The sequence below is a fragment of the Lynx canadensis genome, chromosome A2 (assembly GCF_007474595.2).
Source record: "Lynx canadensis isolate LIC74 chromosome A2, mLynCan4.pri.v2, whole genome shotgun sequence".
NCBI classification, from domain to species: domain Eukaryota; kingdom Metazoa; phylum Chordata; class Mammalia; order Carnivora; family Felidae; genus Lynx; species Lynx canadensis.
The window spans coordinates 4,151,164-4,169,185 of record NC_044304.2 but is presented as its reverse complement, the minus strand read 5'-3'; the positions used below and the strand labels follow the sequence as shown (position 1 = coordinate 4,169,185).

General features: G+C 48.6%; 1 protein-coding gene across 5 annotated transcripts in view; it reads left to right on the top strand.

Annotated features, from left to right (window-relative positions):
* Positions 1-18,022, top strand: part of RFX2 (regulatory factor X2) — a 91,409-nt gene that overhangs the window by 37,993 nt on the left and 35,394 nt on the right. For 2 of the 5 annotated variants that reach the window (XM_030292760.1, XM_030292752.1), the window contains exons 1-4: positions 399-1,722; positions 13,763-13,875; positions 15,593-15,682; positions 17,573-17,652. In XM_030292760.1, coding sequence (XP_030148620.1) covers positions 1,617-1,722; positions 13,763-13,875; positions 15,593-15,682; positions 17,573-17,652 — 389 coding nt within the window. In that variant the 5' untranslated portion in view covers positions 399-1,616. Of the gene's footprint in view, positions 1-398; positions 1,723-13,762; positions 13,876-15,592; positions 15,683-17,572; positions 17,653-18,022 lie in introns of those variants that run through there. The other 3 variants (XM_030292768.1, XM_030292776.1, XM_030292785.1) reach the window with 2 other exon arrangements.

Below are 18,022 nucleotides of genomic sequence, written 5' to 3'. Positions count from 1 at the left end.
TTTGGACAATTTGTTCTTTTGAGAGAGAGAGTGAGTGGGGGAGGGACAGAGAGAGAGGGAGACAGAGGATCCGAAACGGGTTCCGTGCCAACAGCAGCAAGCCCGAGGTGGGGCTCGAACTTGTGAACTGCGAGATCATGGCCTGAGCCGAAGTCGGACACAACCAACTGAGCCACCCAGGCGCCCCAAAAATTTTAAACTAATTGCCAAATCGTGTCCTTTAGGGAGGAACGTAAGCGGGTGTTGCCCCGTTGCGACGGGGGGCGGGGGGGGAAAGGCCGCTGTCCTTTGTGACGAGAGTAGCCTGTCCCACCCGTTGCGTCCTGCCTGGAGCCCTTCAGACGGCCAACTTGCACGGCTCGGGCCCGCTCCTCTGCTGGACGGCGAGGGAACGTTTGGCTGCTGTGAAGAAAACAGGAACAGAAGCCCAGTTCTTACCAACAGAAAAAGGAATTTGAATTCTGTCGAGACTTCATTCCAGAGAAACTCGGAGCCAGCTCCGACCCTTCAGAGTCGGCTGCTGCAGAAGAAAAAAATGAAAAATTGAGGAACGACGGGGCGTCCGAAGGGTTTAGGCAAAGAAGGAATAATGGGGCACCCTTGCTGGCAGTTGAGACTGGATACCCCCCAGAAACGGGGGAAGCCTCCGCAGGGCCCACGTTTCTGCCTCCAGTTCTGCCTCCCGTTGGGCAGAATTGCGGTTACTTTGTGTCCGGTCACTGCAGCGTCCTCCTCTGTTGTCCTTCCTGTTGGTCACCTGTCTACACGTGCCTTCTACCCAAGGGCCGTCTGTCCAACTCCTTTCTCGGACACTGCACTTCACTTAGAGCGGTGGCTCTCCTTCGGCCGCCATCCTTCCCCCAGGGGACGGTTGCCAGTGTCTGGAGACTCAGGGCCGAGGGAGGGTGTTCCCCGGTGTGTGGTGGGAGGGGCCGGGGGTGCTGATCAGCACCCCACAGAGCCCGGGACAACCCCCCACGGAGAAACGGGCTGATGTCTGCAGTGCCCAGGCTGGGAGCCCTGCTTTAGTGCCCACTGGGTGGGTGCCTCGGCGGGGATCCGAGAGCGAGAAAGGATGTGTTAACGAGTACACTTCTCAGCAAGGAGATGGACATTTAGATCTCCAAGTGCACGAGCCTTTTCCGGGTGCCTGGAGCTGAGCAGGGCTATCCCGACGCCGGCAAGGATAGTTGGGACAGAATCTAAAGTGGGCGTCGCTGGCTCCTTAGACCTCGCGCCCACACTGAAGGAGGTCCAAGAGAAGCAAATGGACATGGTTTTTCTGGCCACCGAGATGACACTCGGAATGTCAAACGGGCATCAGGGCAGAAGCCGGGCCGGAAACAACGGTACTCTCTGAGGGCGTTCTGGACTTGTTGCTTCTTGTTCACGGGAAAATAGGAATTGCTTTCTCGGGGGCAAGGGGACCCTGGTGCCACCAGTACCAGGGACCAGGAGAGCATGAACTGAGAGCTTTGAGGAGGCCACGGGTCTCTCCCCACAGGAAGAGGGAAAGGCCCTGTGTCTCCCCAGAGCCGAAGTTAACTGGCCAATCAGAACGAAGGTGGCTAAAAGCGCCATTCTTGCTCCCCCCCCCCCCCCCCGTTCCTGCAGAGATGACAAGATGTTTTCTAAATACCGATCCGACCTATGTAAGGCAGGCGACCCCTCCGCTCCGCACACGGAGGAACAGGAATAGAAAGGAGATTGCTTCAGGTTGTGGTGAGTCAGCGCCCGCCCGGCCAGGAGCAGGGCCCAGAACTGCCCTCAGCTTTTTCTGCGTTTCCTTTCCTGTCATTACTGGTTACTAGGTAACCGGAGTATTTTCCTGTAAACAGAAGCCTCTTCCCTTTGTGCCCAGGGCAGATCCATTCATCGGGCGGGCGTGATCCAGGCTGCTGCCCGCCGGTCCCCCCGCTGCCCCTCACTTACACTCGGGAAACCCGGGCAGAGGCTCCCCCTGCCGAGTGTCGCCGGCAGGGCCCCCAGGTCGGATGAGCCTTCTCAGGCCTGAGCCGCAGAGGGGGGCAGTCGCACCAAGGAGGCTGTTCTTGCCCACTTCCTTCCCCAAGTGCGTCTTCATCAGGGACCAGGTGGCCAACGAAACCTGCTTGGCTTACAAACAACACACTGGGCGCGATTCTGAGCCAACCTCACGGGCTGGGCAATGGCTCGCATTCGAGGCCTCTCTCCTCTTGACTGACCATCTTGAGGCCCCCAGAGCCCAGTCGAAAGTGGCCACAGATGAAGGGAGTCAGAGGAAGAATGCTCAGGCCCCCGCCTTGGGCAGGGTTCTCCTGTTTAGGGGAGCAGGCAAACGAAGCTGAGGGAGCAAGCGGGGAGTCAGACAGACTGATTCCCAGTTCCCGTTGCAAGTTCAAGTTCAGAGCAGAAGCACAGACCCACACTCTTCCCTACCAGAGCGTGTCCAGGGGTCCAGGGTGACTGCCATCACTCAGGAGCCTGACCAGCTGAGCAGAGAAGGCGAAAAGCAGAACTTAGGGATTCCCCGACCTCACATCCTATGTGGTTGGTGCCCTTGTCCCTGGGGCCAGCCCTCCCCCTTCCCCTGCTGGTCCCTGTTCTGCCGGGTGGAGGGGTCACTCACATCCAGCCTCACACCTTCTAGAAGGACTCCCCGATCCCCTGCCCTCATCTCATGCAGAGAGAGGCGGTGACAGCATGTGCCTGCACATACCCATTTGGACTGACGGCTAATTGCCGGGTGGGTTTTTATTTAACCTTTTATCCCGGAAAACTCAAACATCTACAAATCAGCAGACGGTATAATGAGCCCAGTGCAGCTATCACGGGGCTGTACAGGTATCATCATTCTGCCACTCTCATGCCACTTATTCCTGCCCACCCCCAACCTCCACTCCGTTACTATATTCTTACAGGGTTTTCTGGGTTAAAATTTACATACTGTAAATGCACGAATCTTGACTGTCACCTCTTGACAAATGAGTGTTCCATGTGATGCATACCCTGTTTTCATGGAAAATGTGTCCATCCACCTCCCCGGAAAGTTCCTGCCTGTCCCTTGCCCATCAGTTCCTGCCCCCTACACTCATCTGATTTTGTTGTTTTTTTAATATTTATGTATTTTTGGGGCGCCTGGGTGGCGCAGTCGGTTAAGCGTCCGACTTCAGCCAGGTCACGATCTCACAGTCCGTGAGTTCGAGCCCCACGTCAGGCTCTGGGCTGACGGCTCAGAGCCTGGAGCCTGTTTCCGATTCTGTGTCTCCCTCTCTCTCTGCCCCTCCCCCGTTCATGCTCTGTCTCTCTCTGTCCCAAAAATAAAAAAAATTTAAAAAAAAATAAAATAAAAAAATAAAAAAAATATTTATGTATTTTTGAGAGACAGAGCGTGAACGGGGGAGGGGCAGAGAGAGAGGGAGACACAGAATCCGAAGCAGGCTCCAGGCTCCGAGCTGTCAGCACAGAGCCTGACGCGGGGCCCGAACCCACGGACCGCGAGATCGTGACCTGAGCCGAAGTCAGATGCTTAACCATCTGAGCCCCCCAGGGATCCCTGAGTTTTTTTGTTTTTTAAAAAACCTTAGATTAGTTTTGTCTGTCCTACATCATGTACTCTTGGGTACGGCTTCCTTCGCTCAGCGTAATGACTTTGAAATTCACCCAGGGGTTGTATATTTCAGAGTTCATCCTCTTAGATTAATCAGTAATATCTCAGCAGTGTTCCCCTGTTAGCTTTTAGCTGCATCTTTTGTATTTTTTTTTAAGTAGTTGCTTTAGGGATTACAATCTGCATCTTTAATCTAGCACAGCCTACAGTTTCTCATCCATTCTCCCGATGATGGACATTTGGGTTATTTCACTTTGGGGCTGTTGTGAATAAAATTGCTGTGAGCCTGTGTATACGGGGTTTCGTGTAGGCACGTTTCCATATTTCCTGGATGAACACCTCGGAGATGCATTCTGGGCTAAAGGGTGGGTTTAACTTTCTAGAAAACTGTCAAAGCTTTTTTCCAACATGGTTGTATCATTTTACATTTCCACACGTGTGTGAGAGTTACGATTACTCCCTGTGGTCACAACATTGGTTGTTGTCAGATTTTATTTTAGCCATTCTAGTGAGTGTTTAGTGGTATCTCATTGTGGTTCTAATCTGCATTTCCCTGGTGACTAACAATGTTGAGCATTATTTCGTATACTTGTTGGGGATCTGGATATCTTTGTCAAGTGCCTGTTAAAGTCTTTTGCCCATTAGATTGTCTTCTTATTATTGAATTATTGGAGCTTTTTACATATCATAAATAAAAGCCCTTTGTCAGATACTTGTTTTGCAGATATTTTCTCCCAGACTGTGGCTTACTGATTTGTGTTGTTGAAGTCTTTTAATGAACAGAAGTTTTAAAATTTTCACAAATCAAATTTATTGAGTTTTTCAGTCATACTTACTACTTTCTGCATTCTGTCTAAAAAATTTTTGCCTATGCCCTTATGTTTTCTCTCAGAAGTTGTATAGTTTTGACTTCTTTGTGTAAGTCTGTGATCTAATTTAAAATCACTTTTGTGTGAGGTATTGGACAGGGATCGAAGTTCGCTTGTTTTATTCTTCCCATATGGATATATAATTTGCTTAAACAATTTTCCTTTCTCTGTTGAATTGCTTTGTCACCTTTGTCAAAAATCATTTGAGGAGGGAAGGAGCTGGGGCTTCATTAGGGGGAAAAAATTGAAAATGTAAGTATGGGTTGTTAGTTTCATATTGCTGGATTTGATTTATAATATTTTGTATGATTTTTCTGTATGTGTTCATGAGAGATATTGATCTAAATACTTCTCTTATAATGTCTTTATCAAGTTTTGGTATCAGGGTTTTTTTTTATTTTATTTAAATTCATGTTAGTTAACATAGTGTAGTATCGGTTCCAGGAATAGAATTTAGTGATTGTCACTTACATATAACGATGAGTGCTCATCACGACAAGTGTCCTCCTTAACGTCCATCTCCCATTTATCACATTCCCCCACCCACCTCGCCAGTATCAGGGTTTTGATGACCTCCTAAAATGAGTGAAGTATCCCTTTCTGTATTTTCTGATGGAATTGATGTATTAATTTTTGTTTCAGTGTTTTATAGCATTTAACAGTGAAAGTCTCTGGGCCTGAAGTGTTCTCTGTAAGGAGGATTTCAATAACATATTCAATTTCTTTGTTAGATATTCCGTCCACAGTTTCTATTTCATCTTGTGTCAGTTTTGGTATGTTGTGTTTTTTAAAAAACGTGTTCATTTGATCTAAGTTGGTGAATTTATTGGCTAAAGTTCATAATAGTTCCTTATCATTTTGGTTTCTATAAGATTTATGATATATCTCATTTTGCTTTTGATATTGGCAATTTGGGGTTTTTTTTTTTCTTTCTTTTCTCTTATCAATCTTTTATAGGGGGTTGGCAATCTTTTCTCTAAGACTTTATCTTTTTTAGGGCAGTTTTAGGTTCACAGCAAAATTGAGAGGAAGATACAGAGATCTCCCGTGTCGTCTCTGTCCTCACACATGCACAGCCTCCCCCTTCGTCAACATCCCCCCACCCCACCCCCCCGCCCCAGAGTGGTGCATTTGTAGAGGAAATCTGCACTGACACATCGTTATCACCCAACGTGCATAGTTAACATTAAGGTCCACCCCTGATATGGTACATTCTGTGGGTTTGGACAGATATATGATGACATGTGTCCACCACGGTAACGTAGCATCACACAGGGTAGTTTCTCTGCCCAAAAAAATCCTCTGTGCTCCACCTATGATCCCTCCTTCCCCTTAAACCTCTGGCAGTCACTGATCTTTTTACCATCTCCATAGTTGTTCCTTTTCCAGAATTGTCATATAGTTGGAATCGTACAGCATGTATGCATTTACCTAATAGTATAAATTAGTATAAATAGTATAAAATAGTATAAATTTACTTTTACCTAATAGTATAAATTTATGTTTCCTCCAGGTCTTTTCATAGCTTTATAGCTCATTTCTTTTTGGAAGAAATTTCACTTTTGGAGAAATTTGGGTTCTGTTGGTTTTTTCTCCATGGTTTGTGGAGTTTTCTTTCATTATTTTTTGACTTTATTATTTCCTTTTTTCTACTAAAGTTGGTTTGCTTGTCTTTTTGTAGTTTTCTAAGGCTGAAAACTTGAATGGCTGATTTTTAAGCCATCCTTTTGAACTTAAGTTTATAAAGCTAAACATTTCTCTCTAAGCACTGCTTTATATGCATCCCACAAATTTTGATATGTGATGTTTTCGTTATCAGTCAGTTCAAAATATTTTCTAGTTTTTCTTATGGTTTATTCTTTGACCTGTGGGTTATTTGACCTGTGGGTGTGTTTAAAAATTTCAAAATATTTAGCGTATTTCTAGATATCTTACTGACTTCTAATTTATTCCGTTGTTGTCAAAATACATATATTTACTTTATGGCCCAGAATATGACCCACCTCAGCGAATATTCCTTGCACATTTGAAAAGAATGTTCAGGTTTGGTTTGTTGTGTTATATAAATGTCAGTTAGGTCCCTGTGGTTGATTGTGTCATCCAGATACTCTGTATCCTGACTGCTGTTTTTGTTTGGTTTCTATCAAAAGGGAAGAGTGTTTCCACTCCAAATCTCCACTGTGACTATTTATCTATTTTTTCCTTTAAGTCCGTTAATTTCTTCTTTGTGGTAATTTGAAGCTGTACTACTAGCTGCATGTACCTTTGTCATGATTAGGTCATCCTGATGAGTTAATTGATAATTTTATCAGGATGAAATGTCCCTCATTATCTCTAGTAATATTCCTTGTCTTGAAGTTGCTTTTGTCTCCTCATTACAGCCACTCCAGCTTTCTTAAGATTAGAGTTTGCATGGTATGTCTTTTTCCATTCGATTACTTTCCACCTTTGTGTGCCTTTGTATTTAAAGAGGATTTCTTTGGGGGCTCCTGGGTGGCTCAGTCGGTTAAGTGTACTGCTTTTGGTTCAGCTCAGGTCATGATCTCACAATTCGTGGGTCTGAGCCCCACATCGGGCTCCATGCTGACAGTGTGGAGGCTGCTTGGAATTCTCTCTCTCTCCCTTTCTCTGCACCCCCCTCTCAAAATAAATAAATCAACTTTAAAGAGGATTTGTTTTGGGGTGCCTGGGTGGCTCAGTCGGTTGGGCATCTGACTTCGGCTCAGGTCATGATCTCAATGGTTTGTGACTTCGAGCCCCGCGTCAGGCTCTGTGCGACAGCTCAGAGCCTGGAGCCTGCTTCGGATTCTGTGTCTCCCTCTCTCTTGGCCCCACCCCAGCTCATGCTCTGTCTCTCTGTCTGTCTGTCTGTCTCTCTCTCTCTCAAAAATAAACATCAAAAAAAATTAAAGAGGATTTCTTTTAAAAAGGCAACTTACCATTGGATCTTGTTTTTTTTTTTTTTATCTAGGCTGACCATTTCTGTCTTTTCATTCAAGTGTTTCATATATTTACACTTAATGTAATTATTAATATACCTCAATTTAGGAAAGCCATTTTGCTATTTGTTTCATCTTTTTTGTTGTTCCTGTGTTCTTCATTTTCTGCCTTCTTTGAGGACAACCAAATATGTTTAGAATTTCATTTGCTTCTTCATTAGTTTTTAAGCTATATATTTTTCTAATTTTTTCAGAGATTACATTAGGGATTACATGATGCATCTTTAATTTATCACAAACGAGATTACTACATGATGTAAAATGCAAGAACCTTGCATGCCTAATTCCATTTACCCCTCCCCTTCCTTTGTGCTATTGTTGTATAGATTACCTCTACATATGTCATAAAAACACACAGTAGAGTGTTATAATATTTTTTTGTTAAATAGATGTATTTTAAAGAAATTAAGAGGAGAAGGGGTGCCTGGGTGACTCACTGAGTTAAGCATTGGACTTCGGCTCAGGTCATCATCTCACAGTTCATGAGTTCGAGCCCCATGCCAGGCTCTGCTGACAGCTCAGAGCCTGCTGGAGCCTGCTTCGGATTCTGTGTCTTCCTCTCTCTCTGCCCCTCCCCAGCTCATGCTCTGCCTCTCTCTCTCTCTCCCTCTCTCTCTCTCTCTCTCTCTCTCAAAGATAAATAAACATTAAAAAATTTAAAAAAAAAGAAATTAAGAGAAGAAAAGGAAAAAATACAGTTTTGCTGGATATAGAATTCTAGATTGGCAGGTTTTCCGCAGCGCCATAAATATGTCATCCCATTATCTTCTGGTCACCGTTATTATTGATGGGAAGTTGGTTACTATCCATACTATTGTTCCCTTACAGATCATGTGTAGTTTTTCTCTGACTGCCTTCAAGATTTTCTTTTTCTTTTTTTATTTTAGCAGTTCAACCGTAACACATCTAAGTCAGTTTTCTTTGTATTTGTCATTCTTGGGCTTTGTTGAGCTTCTTGGATCTATAAGTTGATGACTTTTTAAAAATTTTTTAATGTTTATTTATTTTTGAAAGAGAGACAGAGAGAGAGAGAGAGAGAGAGCAAGTGGGGGAGGGGCAGAGAGAGAGGGAGACACAGAATCCAAAGCTGGCTCCAGGCTCTGAGCTGTCAGCACAGACCCCGATGTGGGGCTCGAATCCACGAATCGTGAGATCGTGACCTGAGCCAAAGTCAGTTGCTTAACTGACTGAGCCACCCAGGCGCCTCTCTATAAGTTGGTATCTTTTACCAAATTTAAGAGATGTTTGGCCATTCTTCAAATACACGTTTTTCCTCTCCCATTCTCTCCTTTTCTTCTGGGACTTCAGTCACATATATGTCAGACCGCATGTTCTGTTCATTTTTCTTCAGCTTTTCTCTCTCTCAGTTCTTTAGATTGGGTTCCATTGATCTATTTTCCAGTTCACTGATTCTTCTTTCTGCCATCTCCAATCAGCTATTAGGTTTATTCAGGGACATTTCCATTTTAGTTATTGTACTTTTCAACTCCAGAATTTCTACTTGTGTTTGTTTGTTTTGTTTTTTTTATAGTTGGTCTTTCTCCATGGAGATTCCTGTATGTTCCTTTATTGTGCATATAACTTCCTTCAAGTTCTTGGCCATATTTTTAGTAGCTGCTTTGTCTGTATCACCTGGATTCTCTTGGTTTGGCTATCGACTCTTCCCCTTTTTTCTTGGGTATGGGTCACAATTTCTTATTTCTTCTCGTAGCTCATGATCTTTATTGGGTCCTGGACATCATGAATGCTATGTTGTAGAATTTCTGGATCCTGCTGTGTTCCCCTTGTTAGTGTTTAACTTGGCTGGACCTGAACCCTGCCCCTCATGCAAATAGATCTTTTTCAGCAGCTGAACTCTCCTCTTAGCTTGTCCATCTTTGAGCTGCTGGTTTTTCTCTAAAACCCCTGGTGTCTTTCCCACACAAGTGTGGCTTAGTCAGCTCATCAAAGATTTGGGTGGACTCCAGGCAGATCTGGGGGCTCGCCCCCTCTGTGGCTCTGTATCTTCCAGGATTCCCCCTAGCATACTGAACTCTCTTCTCTGACACTTCAAGACAACCAGACTGCTGCTTTCTGCCACCCAAACACTCATGGAGCGTGCCCCTGGCAAAACTCCAGAATCATCAGTCTGACTGGCAGAAATCTTTCAAGGGTGGGCTCGCTGGCAGTGTCTGCCTGCTTTGGTCGCCCCCCAGTGTCTTTAAATAGGTGTGTGCCCTTGAATAATGGACCTGAATTTTTTTTAAAAATTCAGGAAACTGGATCAGCTTATATGCAATGTACCACCTCTTAGATGGGTAAGGGAGGATTTCATGCCCTCTGCAGACAGGCATATTGTGTGTCAATGTATTGGGGCAGCCAGGCTGACCTACATGGTGTCTGTGAGTCTGTCTGTCCGATACTAACATGAAGGGATGTGTCCACAGAGAGCAGAATGGTCAGTCGCCAAAGGTGATTACATTTCCCAGAATAGTCCTATTTATCCTTAAAGTAACCAGGTAGATTGTAGGGGCGCCTGGGTGGCTCAGTCAGTTGAATGTCTGACTTTGGCTCAGGTCACGATCTCACGGTTCGTGGGTTTGAGCCCCGCATCAGGCTCTGTGCTGACAGCTCAGAGCCTGGAGTCTGTTCCAGATTCTGTGTGTGCCTCTCTCTCTGCCCCTCCCCGACTCGTGCTCTGCCTCTCTGTCTCTCTCAAAAAATGAAGAAACATTAAAAAAAAATTTTAATAAAATAAAATAACCAGGTAGATTGTAAATGTTCTGAAGCTTTATGTGGATGCTCAGTATATATAATTTCCTACAATTCAGTATGGGCTGTAATCCTAAAGAGGCACTAAGGTATTTATTTAGTTGGTAAATATCAGCTGCCTGGGTTGTGTGTGGCACCGCGTACTACACAGAAGCCATCTCGTAGGATGCTTTTGTCCCAACTGTACGGGACTGTCCCAGCTGTCCCAACTTGTCCCAACTGTCTTCATCGTACGGATCCCTGCATGAGTTTCCTGGGGTCGCCATGCTAACTACCACAGACCGGGTGGCTTGAAACACGTGAAATTTACTCTCGCAGTTCTGGAGACCAGAAGGTGTCAGAGGACTGCGCTCCCTCCAGACAAGGACGCTTCCTGCCTCCTCTGGTTTCTGGGGGCCCCAGCCATCCTTGGCTTCCTAGGCTTGTCGCTGTATCCATCTGTCTCCTCCTCTGTCGTCACACAGCCTTCCTCCCTGTGTGTCCTATCCTGTCTGTTGTAAGAACACTGTCCCTGGATTTAGGGCCCGTCCTAATCCAATATGACCTCATTTTGATCCTTTACCTTGATTATATCTGCAAAGACACTCTTTCCAAATAAGGTCACATTCAGAGATCCTGAGTGGACATGAGTTTTGGGGGTCACTATTCAATGCAGTACAACTTCCCAAAGTGATCTGCCCCTTATGCCCAAACTCCTGTCTTTTTTTTTTTTAATGTTTATTTATTTTTGAGAGACACAGAGAGACAGAGCATGACCTAGGGAGGGGCAGAGAGCGAGGGAGACACAGAATCTGAAGCAGGCTCCAGGCCCTGAGTTGTCAGCACAGAGCCCGACACGGGGCTCGAACCCACAAACAGCAAGATGATGACCTGGGCTGAAGTCGGATGCTTAACCAGCTGAGCCACCCAGGCGCCCGTCCTGTCTTAAGTTTTAAAGGCTGTGACTGGCTTCTGAGATTCCGGGACTTGGTGATTTTATTTGTAACCTTATAAACTTCAGGAGCACCGTTGTCAGTTCAGGCCAGATGATATTTCCGTTCGTCTTTAAATGCTGGCAGCTTCATCCTCCTAACAATTTGGATCATCCCCTATGGCCCCCCCAGTTCTCTCATGCTGGTGAGATGTGGCCACAGGACCTTTGCAGTGGTTCCAGGGCCTGGGCCCTCAAGACTTTGACCCCAGACAGTGTAATTTTTCGACCCACCTTCCAAAACCACATCACTTCATCAAACCTAAATTATATGAGCCAAGGACCAACAACTATAGTCTATAGGACATTTTGTAATGGCCTTTTTTTTTTTTTTTAAGAAATGAAGTCTTATTAGTGCTCAACCAGCATCACTCGTGCGTGTTAGCAGTGGCCGCTCCTGTGCCAGCACAGCAAAGTGTAGTAGTTGCAAGAAAAGCCTCTTGTCCTTTGCGGAAAAAATTTTGTGACCCTGGGCCTACACACCATACGCTGAGCAGGGTGACAGACAGCACATGGTAAATAGTGCAGTAAACCAGGAAGCACGTCAGAGTGAAAACTTGGCGTGGTGTCGGATGACCTGCATTCTGGAAGTCGCATTCCGGCCGCGGTGAGCCGAGCATGGGCTCGCTGTCTACCTCACACTCTCACGGGCTCCCCGGGTTTTCATAAGACTTAGACTGTGGAGCACAGTTATTTCCTGCCCGTGAGCAAGGAGCCGGCCTCTGACTCAGCTCGCTGGCTTCATCACTGGTGGATTCTTTCCACCAAGAGCCCAGGTCCAATGCTTTCCTGCTCCTACCACTGGAGTTACCCACTTCCTGGCTTCAGATTGGAACAAAGGGGCGCATGGTGTGCAGATGACTGATTCGGATGTTGGAGGAACTGTGCATAAGACCTCGACTGCGCAACTTCCTGCAGAATAATTCCGAAGGTCAGTTCTGTCAGGAAGGCAGAGAGTTGGAGACCCAGGAAATACACACTGGAAATTCTCACGTCTCCTCCTCTTGTGGAAGAGGAAAAGAAAAGTAGGGGGTGCCACTCATCACATGGCTCTGGGGACATCTAGTGGTAAGGACCGAGTCAGGGAAACAGGGAAGCGCCACAGGCACAGGCCACAGATCCGTGGATCCAGCCAGCAGCTCTCGTGGTGCCAAAGTCTTTGGGAGGGGGATGGGCCACGTCATAGAATACTCCTCATCAACAAAGATGGGGTCAAACCAACACTCAACAGATTTAAAACACTCACAACGCTGCCTTCCGCTTTCTTTAGGCAAATTATATTCATCTGTTAGCAGTTTTTCTTTGCATTAAAAGAAAAAAAAAAAAGAAGTTTTCAACAAATTCTTCACTCGTCCTCAGAGGTGGGAGCCCTCGCGGTGATAGAAGCATATGGAAAGTTCTGGCAGGTGCCTCCTGAGCAGCATGCTGTGTACCTGCTGCTCAGGCCCCGCATGAGGCAGAAGTGGGGAGACCCCACCTGTGGCTTGGGGGGACGTGCTCAGGACAGGGCTGTACCTGCCCACAAAGCCACCTCCTCTCTGCAGTTTGCATATTTAACAGCTTCTCAAGTGCCGAAGGTAGCCGGTTCTCACAAAGTGCAGACCGTCTGACCTTGAGCATGTTGATGGAATGATTTTTTTGTACCATCTGCCACTTTGTTCTGGTATTAAATGAGTCTTTTTGTATGGAATTTAAAAAAAAAATTTTTTTAACGTTTTATTTATTTTTGAGAGAGAGACAGAGACAGAGTACAAGCAGGGGAGGGGCGGAGAGAGGAGACAGAATCCAAAGAGGGCTCCAGGCTCTGAGCCGTCAGCACAGAGCCCAACGTGGGGCTTCAACTCACGAACCGCGAGGTCATGACCTGAGCCGAAGTCAGACGCTTAACCGACTGAGCCACCCAGGCCCCCTCTGTATGGAATGTTTAAACTACCTACTTGAAAGATGTATGCATCTGGCTGCAAAGAAATACACTTTTATGCCCTTCTCGTGGGCGAGGATCTCCAGGAACAGAAGGCAGGACTTCTAGCCAGCCCAAGAGAAAATGCTTCTCTCCTCCCACTGTGTATCTCCTATCTTGGACAACGTCTGAAGATATTTTGGGTTGTCATGACTGGTGGGGGGTGGGAAGGGGAGAGGCGCTCCTGGCATCTAACGAGCGGAGGTCAGGGATGCCGAGGTCGGCCTGAAGGACAATCCGGCCCCGGTGTCCCCAGTGCTGAGGGGCAGAAACCCCGCCTTAGGAGGATGCACTTGTAGTTTGGGGTACCGTAGCCCGCCAGATGGCAAGCATGCATTAGGAGCTTGTGATTCACTGGATGGATGAGTAAACAATTGTAGGAGCCCTGGAAAGGACTGTCTGCAGAGCTAACGTTTGGTTTTATATTGGGAAAAACGTTTCCTGCCACCCCTCCCCACCCCCGCTGCTCTTCCTATGAGGCATTTGTGCCACTGGGTTCCCTTTCTTCCTTCCCCAGTGTGGCCAGCCGACTTGCACGTGAAGTTTGAAGACCGTAGGTAGTCACCACTTGGACCTCCGTGGCTGCAGTCCCGCCCCACTCAACCTCTCTCCGCCTTTCTTTAGAGCTGAGCATGCAGAATTCAGAGGGTGGATCCGATTCGCCGGCTTCTGTGGCTCTGTGTCCGTCGGCAGCAGCCCAGGCCCCCGTGGCTCAGCCTGTGCCAGCCTCCCCGCAGGTAACAGACCAGCCTGCCCGCTGCTCGGGGCTCAGGCTGTTCCGAGAAAGCCAGTGTGGCCTGGGTGGGGGGGGGACGCCCCCACTTAGGTTTGGGAAAACACTTGAGGCAGCAGAGAAAGGAATCTATATTTTCCTGAACTGACATTACGGTCCCAACGCTGCTCCTGTCAAAATAGCCACCCCTCTGTTCTGTTCCCCCTGCCCCTCCATGTCACACTGGCTTTTTCGCTATTTGTTGCAAAGGCCCCACCAAGGACCCAGCGCTACAAACTCAAAAAGAAACTTGGCTTGGTATATTCCTATCTTTTAATGGACATTTTCTTATGCCTTGGAAGTACCCCTATTACACGGGGAAACCTTATGGATAAGGCAAAAGATTGGTTAAAATTCTACCATCCAAACGGATACGTTCTTTACAATTTGCAAGGAGAGAACGTCCACGTTAAGGCTCTTGCCTTCTGGATTTCTACCACGGCTGGAAACACACCATAGACTTAAACATAAAGTTAGCGATGTAGGACCACACCAAGCTGAAGGCCACGGAACAGACTGGAAACCTGGAGACATGCACGGAGGCCCCCTGTGGCCATGTGACCACCTACGAGTACGAATGCAAAAGTCAGAAGCATGACAGAATTGACAAAGGTAGAAAAGCCCCATCATTCAGCCCAAACCAGAGGGCAGACTGAAAGCGGCTTGTTCATTTCAGAACAGATAAGCAGACGTGTTTAAGCTCTCATTTCTTGCAAACACGCAGCCCCGGTGTGGGCCTTGGAAGCCCGTCTCAGGGCACCAAGGGGATGTGATCAGACCGAGTTGTAGCTAATTGACTTGTTTCCCTGCCCACTTGAACCTGACACGCCGGCCCTCCGCCCCCGGCCGCCTTGGCTCCTTCTCGCCACACCGCAGTCTCGGGCCTGAGTGGCCCAGCCTTTCTCGGTAGCAGCCACGGGCTGGCTGGGGCCCAGGCCCTGCCTCCAGGGTCCTGCCATGGCCACCGCGTGCCTCCCAAGTTCCAAGGCTTCGTCCCTGCCAGCAATGCATCCGGTCCCCGCAGCCACCCACGCGCCGTCCCTGGCCTCACCTCCCCCCGCCCCCAGGGTGCATTGTCCGCTCCCCGTGCAGACTCCCTGCCGCTGACATGGGGTGCTCTCTTTCTGGAAAGTTCCAAGCACTCCTGCTGGTGGGCTTCCCTGCCTCCCCGCAACAGTGGGTGCCTCTCTCCTTGCCAGAGAGAAGAGTTCCTGCTGCCTCAGTTCCCCCAACGGGCTCTTCACGCTTCGCCTTCCAGCTTGCCCCGTCCAGCATAGCTTCCCACCGCGCTGGACACGTGCGGCCACCAGCCCCAGCTTGGTGCCAGCGATGGGAAAGGTGGTGTGGACAGCTGTCTGCAGGGTTCTTCTTATCACCCAGCCTCTCAGCCTGATGTCAGGGACAACCCAGGCCACCTCGCAGACAGACCCGAGGGAGGGAGAGCTGCTGGGGGCAGGTGGAGGCGCATGTGCTCCTGCGTGAGAATGAGAGTGTGTGTGTGTGTGTGTGTGTGTGTGTGTGTGTGCGCGCGCGCGCGCGCGCGCACTCCTCTCCTGCCAATCTCGCTTATGTTTCTGGAAGGTGATGGTGGAGTAGATGGCGGTAGCCCTGGTTATAACCTGTATTTGCTTTAAGGACTTACCTCTGACAAGTCTAAATGTCCTTTTCTCCTTCTATTTTAGAGGGTGTTGGTCCAGACAGCGGGCTCGGCTCCCAAAGGGGCCCAGATGCAGCCAATCTCCCTCCCCAGGGTCCAGCAGGTGCCACAGCAGGTAACTATAGCCCAGGTGAAACGGGACACATCAGCACTGAGTGATCTGGTGCCCTCTCTGGACAATGCACCCTTTTCTGTTGTTGCTATTGCTTTGTCTTTGATATCTTCAGCTCTGTACCAGAAGGTTCTTTTGAAGGCTATGTTTAAAAAAATTTTTTTAATGTTTATTGATTTTTGAGAGAGAGAGAGAGAGTGCGAGCAAGGGAGGAGAGGCAGAGAGAGGGAGTCACAGAATCCGAAGCAGGCTCCAGGCTCTGAGCTGTCAGCACGGAGCCTGACGCGGGGCTCGAACCCACAGACTGTGGACTGTGAGATCATGACCTGAGCCGAAGTTGGATGCTTAACCGACTGAGCCACCCCTTGAAAGCTATGCCCCTTGAAAGGCTCAGCCTTTCTCAAGGCTCAGCCCCTTGAAAGCTATGTTTAAAAAAATTCTTTTACTGCAGATAGTTTGCAACAAGCCAAGAAAGCTGATGATCTTTCATTCATTCAGAGATTCAGCATTTGGGGGGCAACCCAGCACCCCGACGGAGCACTGGGGTGCTGAGGTAGACACGCAGACAGAGAGCCAAGTTTCAGGTTTGGAGGAACATGGAACCTCTTGGGGAGGCAATTGTCGTGCCCTCAGACAAGTGCACAACCCAGGAAGCACTTCTTGTGACATGAGGTTATCTGGCAACCGAGCTTCAGGGCCTGGGTGCACCAGCCACACAGAGTCGGCATGATCCGGGACAGCGGAGGGCAGAACTTTTCCAGAAAAAGCCAAATAGTGTATTTTTTGGCTTAGCAGGCCAGCTGCTGGACTCTGCCACTGTCCCACAAAAGCAGCTGTAGATGTACCCGAAGGGGCGTGGCCGTGTCCCAGGGAAACTTAATGTACAAAAAGAGACGGGCCAGATTTGGCTGGAGTTGGCGGACTTGTGCCCTGTCACATACAGAATTAAAATTAGTGCACATTCCTGCCTGAAAGGACCCCTGAGCGTGATTGTGGTGACAGCTGAGACCAGAGAGCACACCTCTCTCCCCCGGCAGCTCCGGCTTAAATCTAAGCTGGTGAGTTTAGAGGCGCTTGTCCGGTAACTGCGTCAGTGAAAACGGGAGCAGGTTTTCGGGTCGTGGGCGAGAAGCGAAGGCTTCGGCAGGCCCGGCAGGGAGCCAGTGGCTCTGTCTCAGCTCCTTGGGGGACAGGAGAACAAGACCAGTGTCGTGATTCTAGAAGCTTCCTCTCTGTGGGGCCTTTGTCCCTGAGCAACTTGCACTGGCAGAGTGACTTCTGTGTTTCACCCAGTCCCCTAAGGCACAGCCCGCCCAGCATGTTAATCCCTAGAAGCTTCTCACGATCCATCCATTGTTAATTCCAGCACCACACTGGCCTGGCCTGGCCTGGCCTGGGAGGTGGGAGTCAGTCCCATCATCCTGCCAACCCCACACGAAGGCTTAGCGGTCACGATGACACCCAGCCCCAGATTTTTTCACCCCAAAAGGAAGCTGGATTAGGCATCCATTAAGGTTCCCTCCGTGGTGAGGTTTTCAAGGTCTGTGCGCAGAGCTCTGGGTCTCCACCACCAGGGCCAGCGTCCCTGTCCGCGGAGGTGCGCCACGGCCACTGCCACAGACGAGGCTTCCCGGTGCCCCCTCTCCATCTCCCACTCCAGGCACGTTTCTCCTTCCAAGGACCCCGGCCCCTCTGGGGAGGGGTGCCAGGGCCGCCCGGCCATGTAGAGTATAACCGGCTTGCGCCCCCTGCCCTGTAGGGCGAGGGGTGTCTGACGCCCCAGATCGGAAACATAGGAGTCAATGTCCACAAAAGGCCACAGAAGACACAGACAGGCTGAACAGCAAGGGGACTGGTGTGTGTGACACGAGGTATCTGATGTTCATGTTCCAGGTCCAGCCCGTGCAGCACGTGTACCCCCCGCAGGTGCAGTACGTGGAAGGCGGAGACACGGTCTACACCAATGGAGCCTTGTACGTGGGTTTCCTCTCCCCTCGGAAGGGCCCGCCTGTCAGAGAAGCGTGGGCCACGTCCGGAACCTTCTCTCACGACTACCCCACCTTTTTCCATTTGGGGCCTGTACTCGCAAACTTCTCCTCCTCCCCCTTTGGGTGGTGTGGGAACCATTAGGACCGTCTGAGGGCATCAGAGCCCTGTGGAGATTTCAGAAATCACAGGCCTTTGTAGTTTTTACTGCCAGAAAAGGCAGTCTTTCAACAAAATGAAACGAAACGAAAACCTAATCCAGCTTTTAAGTCTGAAGGTTCAGTCTTCACAACCCAGAGACCATTTTTATCTCTGCCTTCTCATCCTTGCCTGTGTTCACCTCTGGCTCTTTATGAG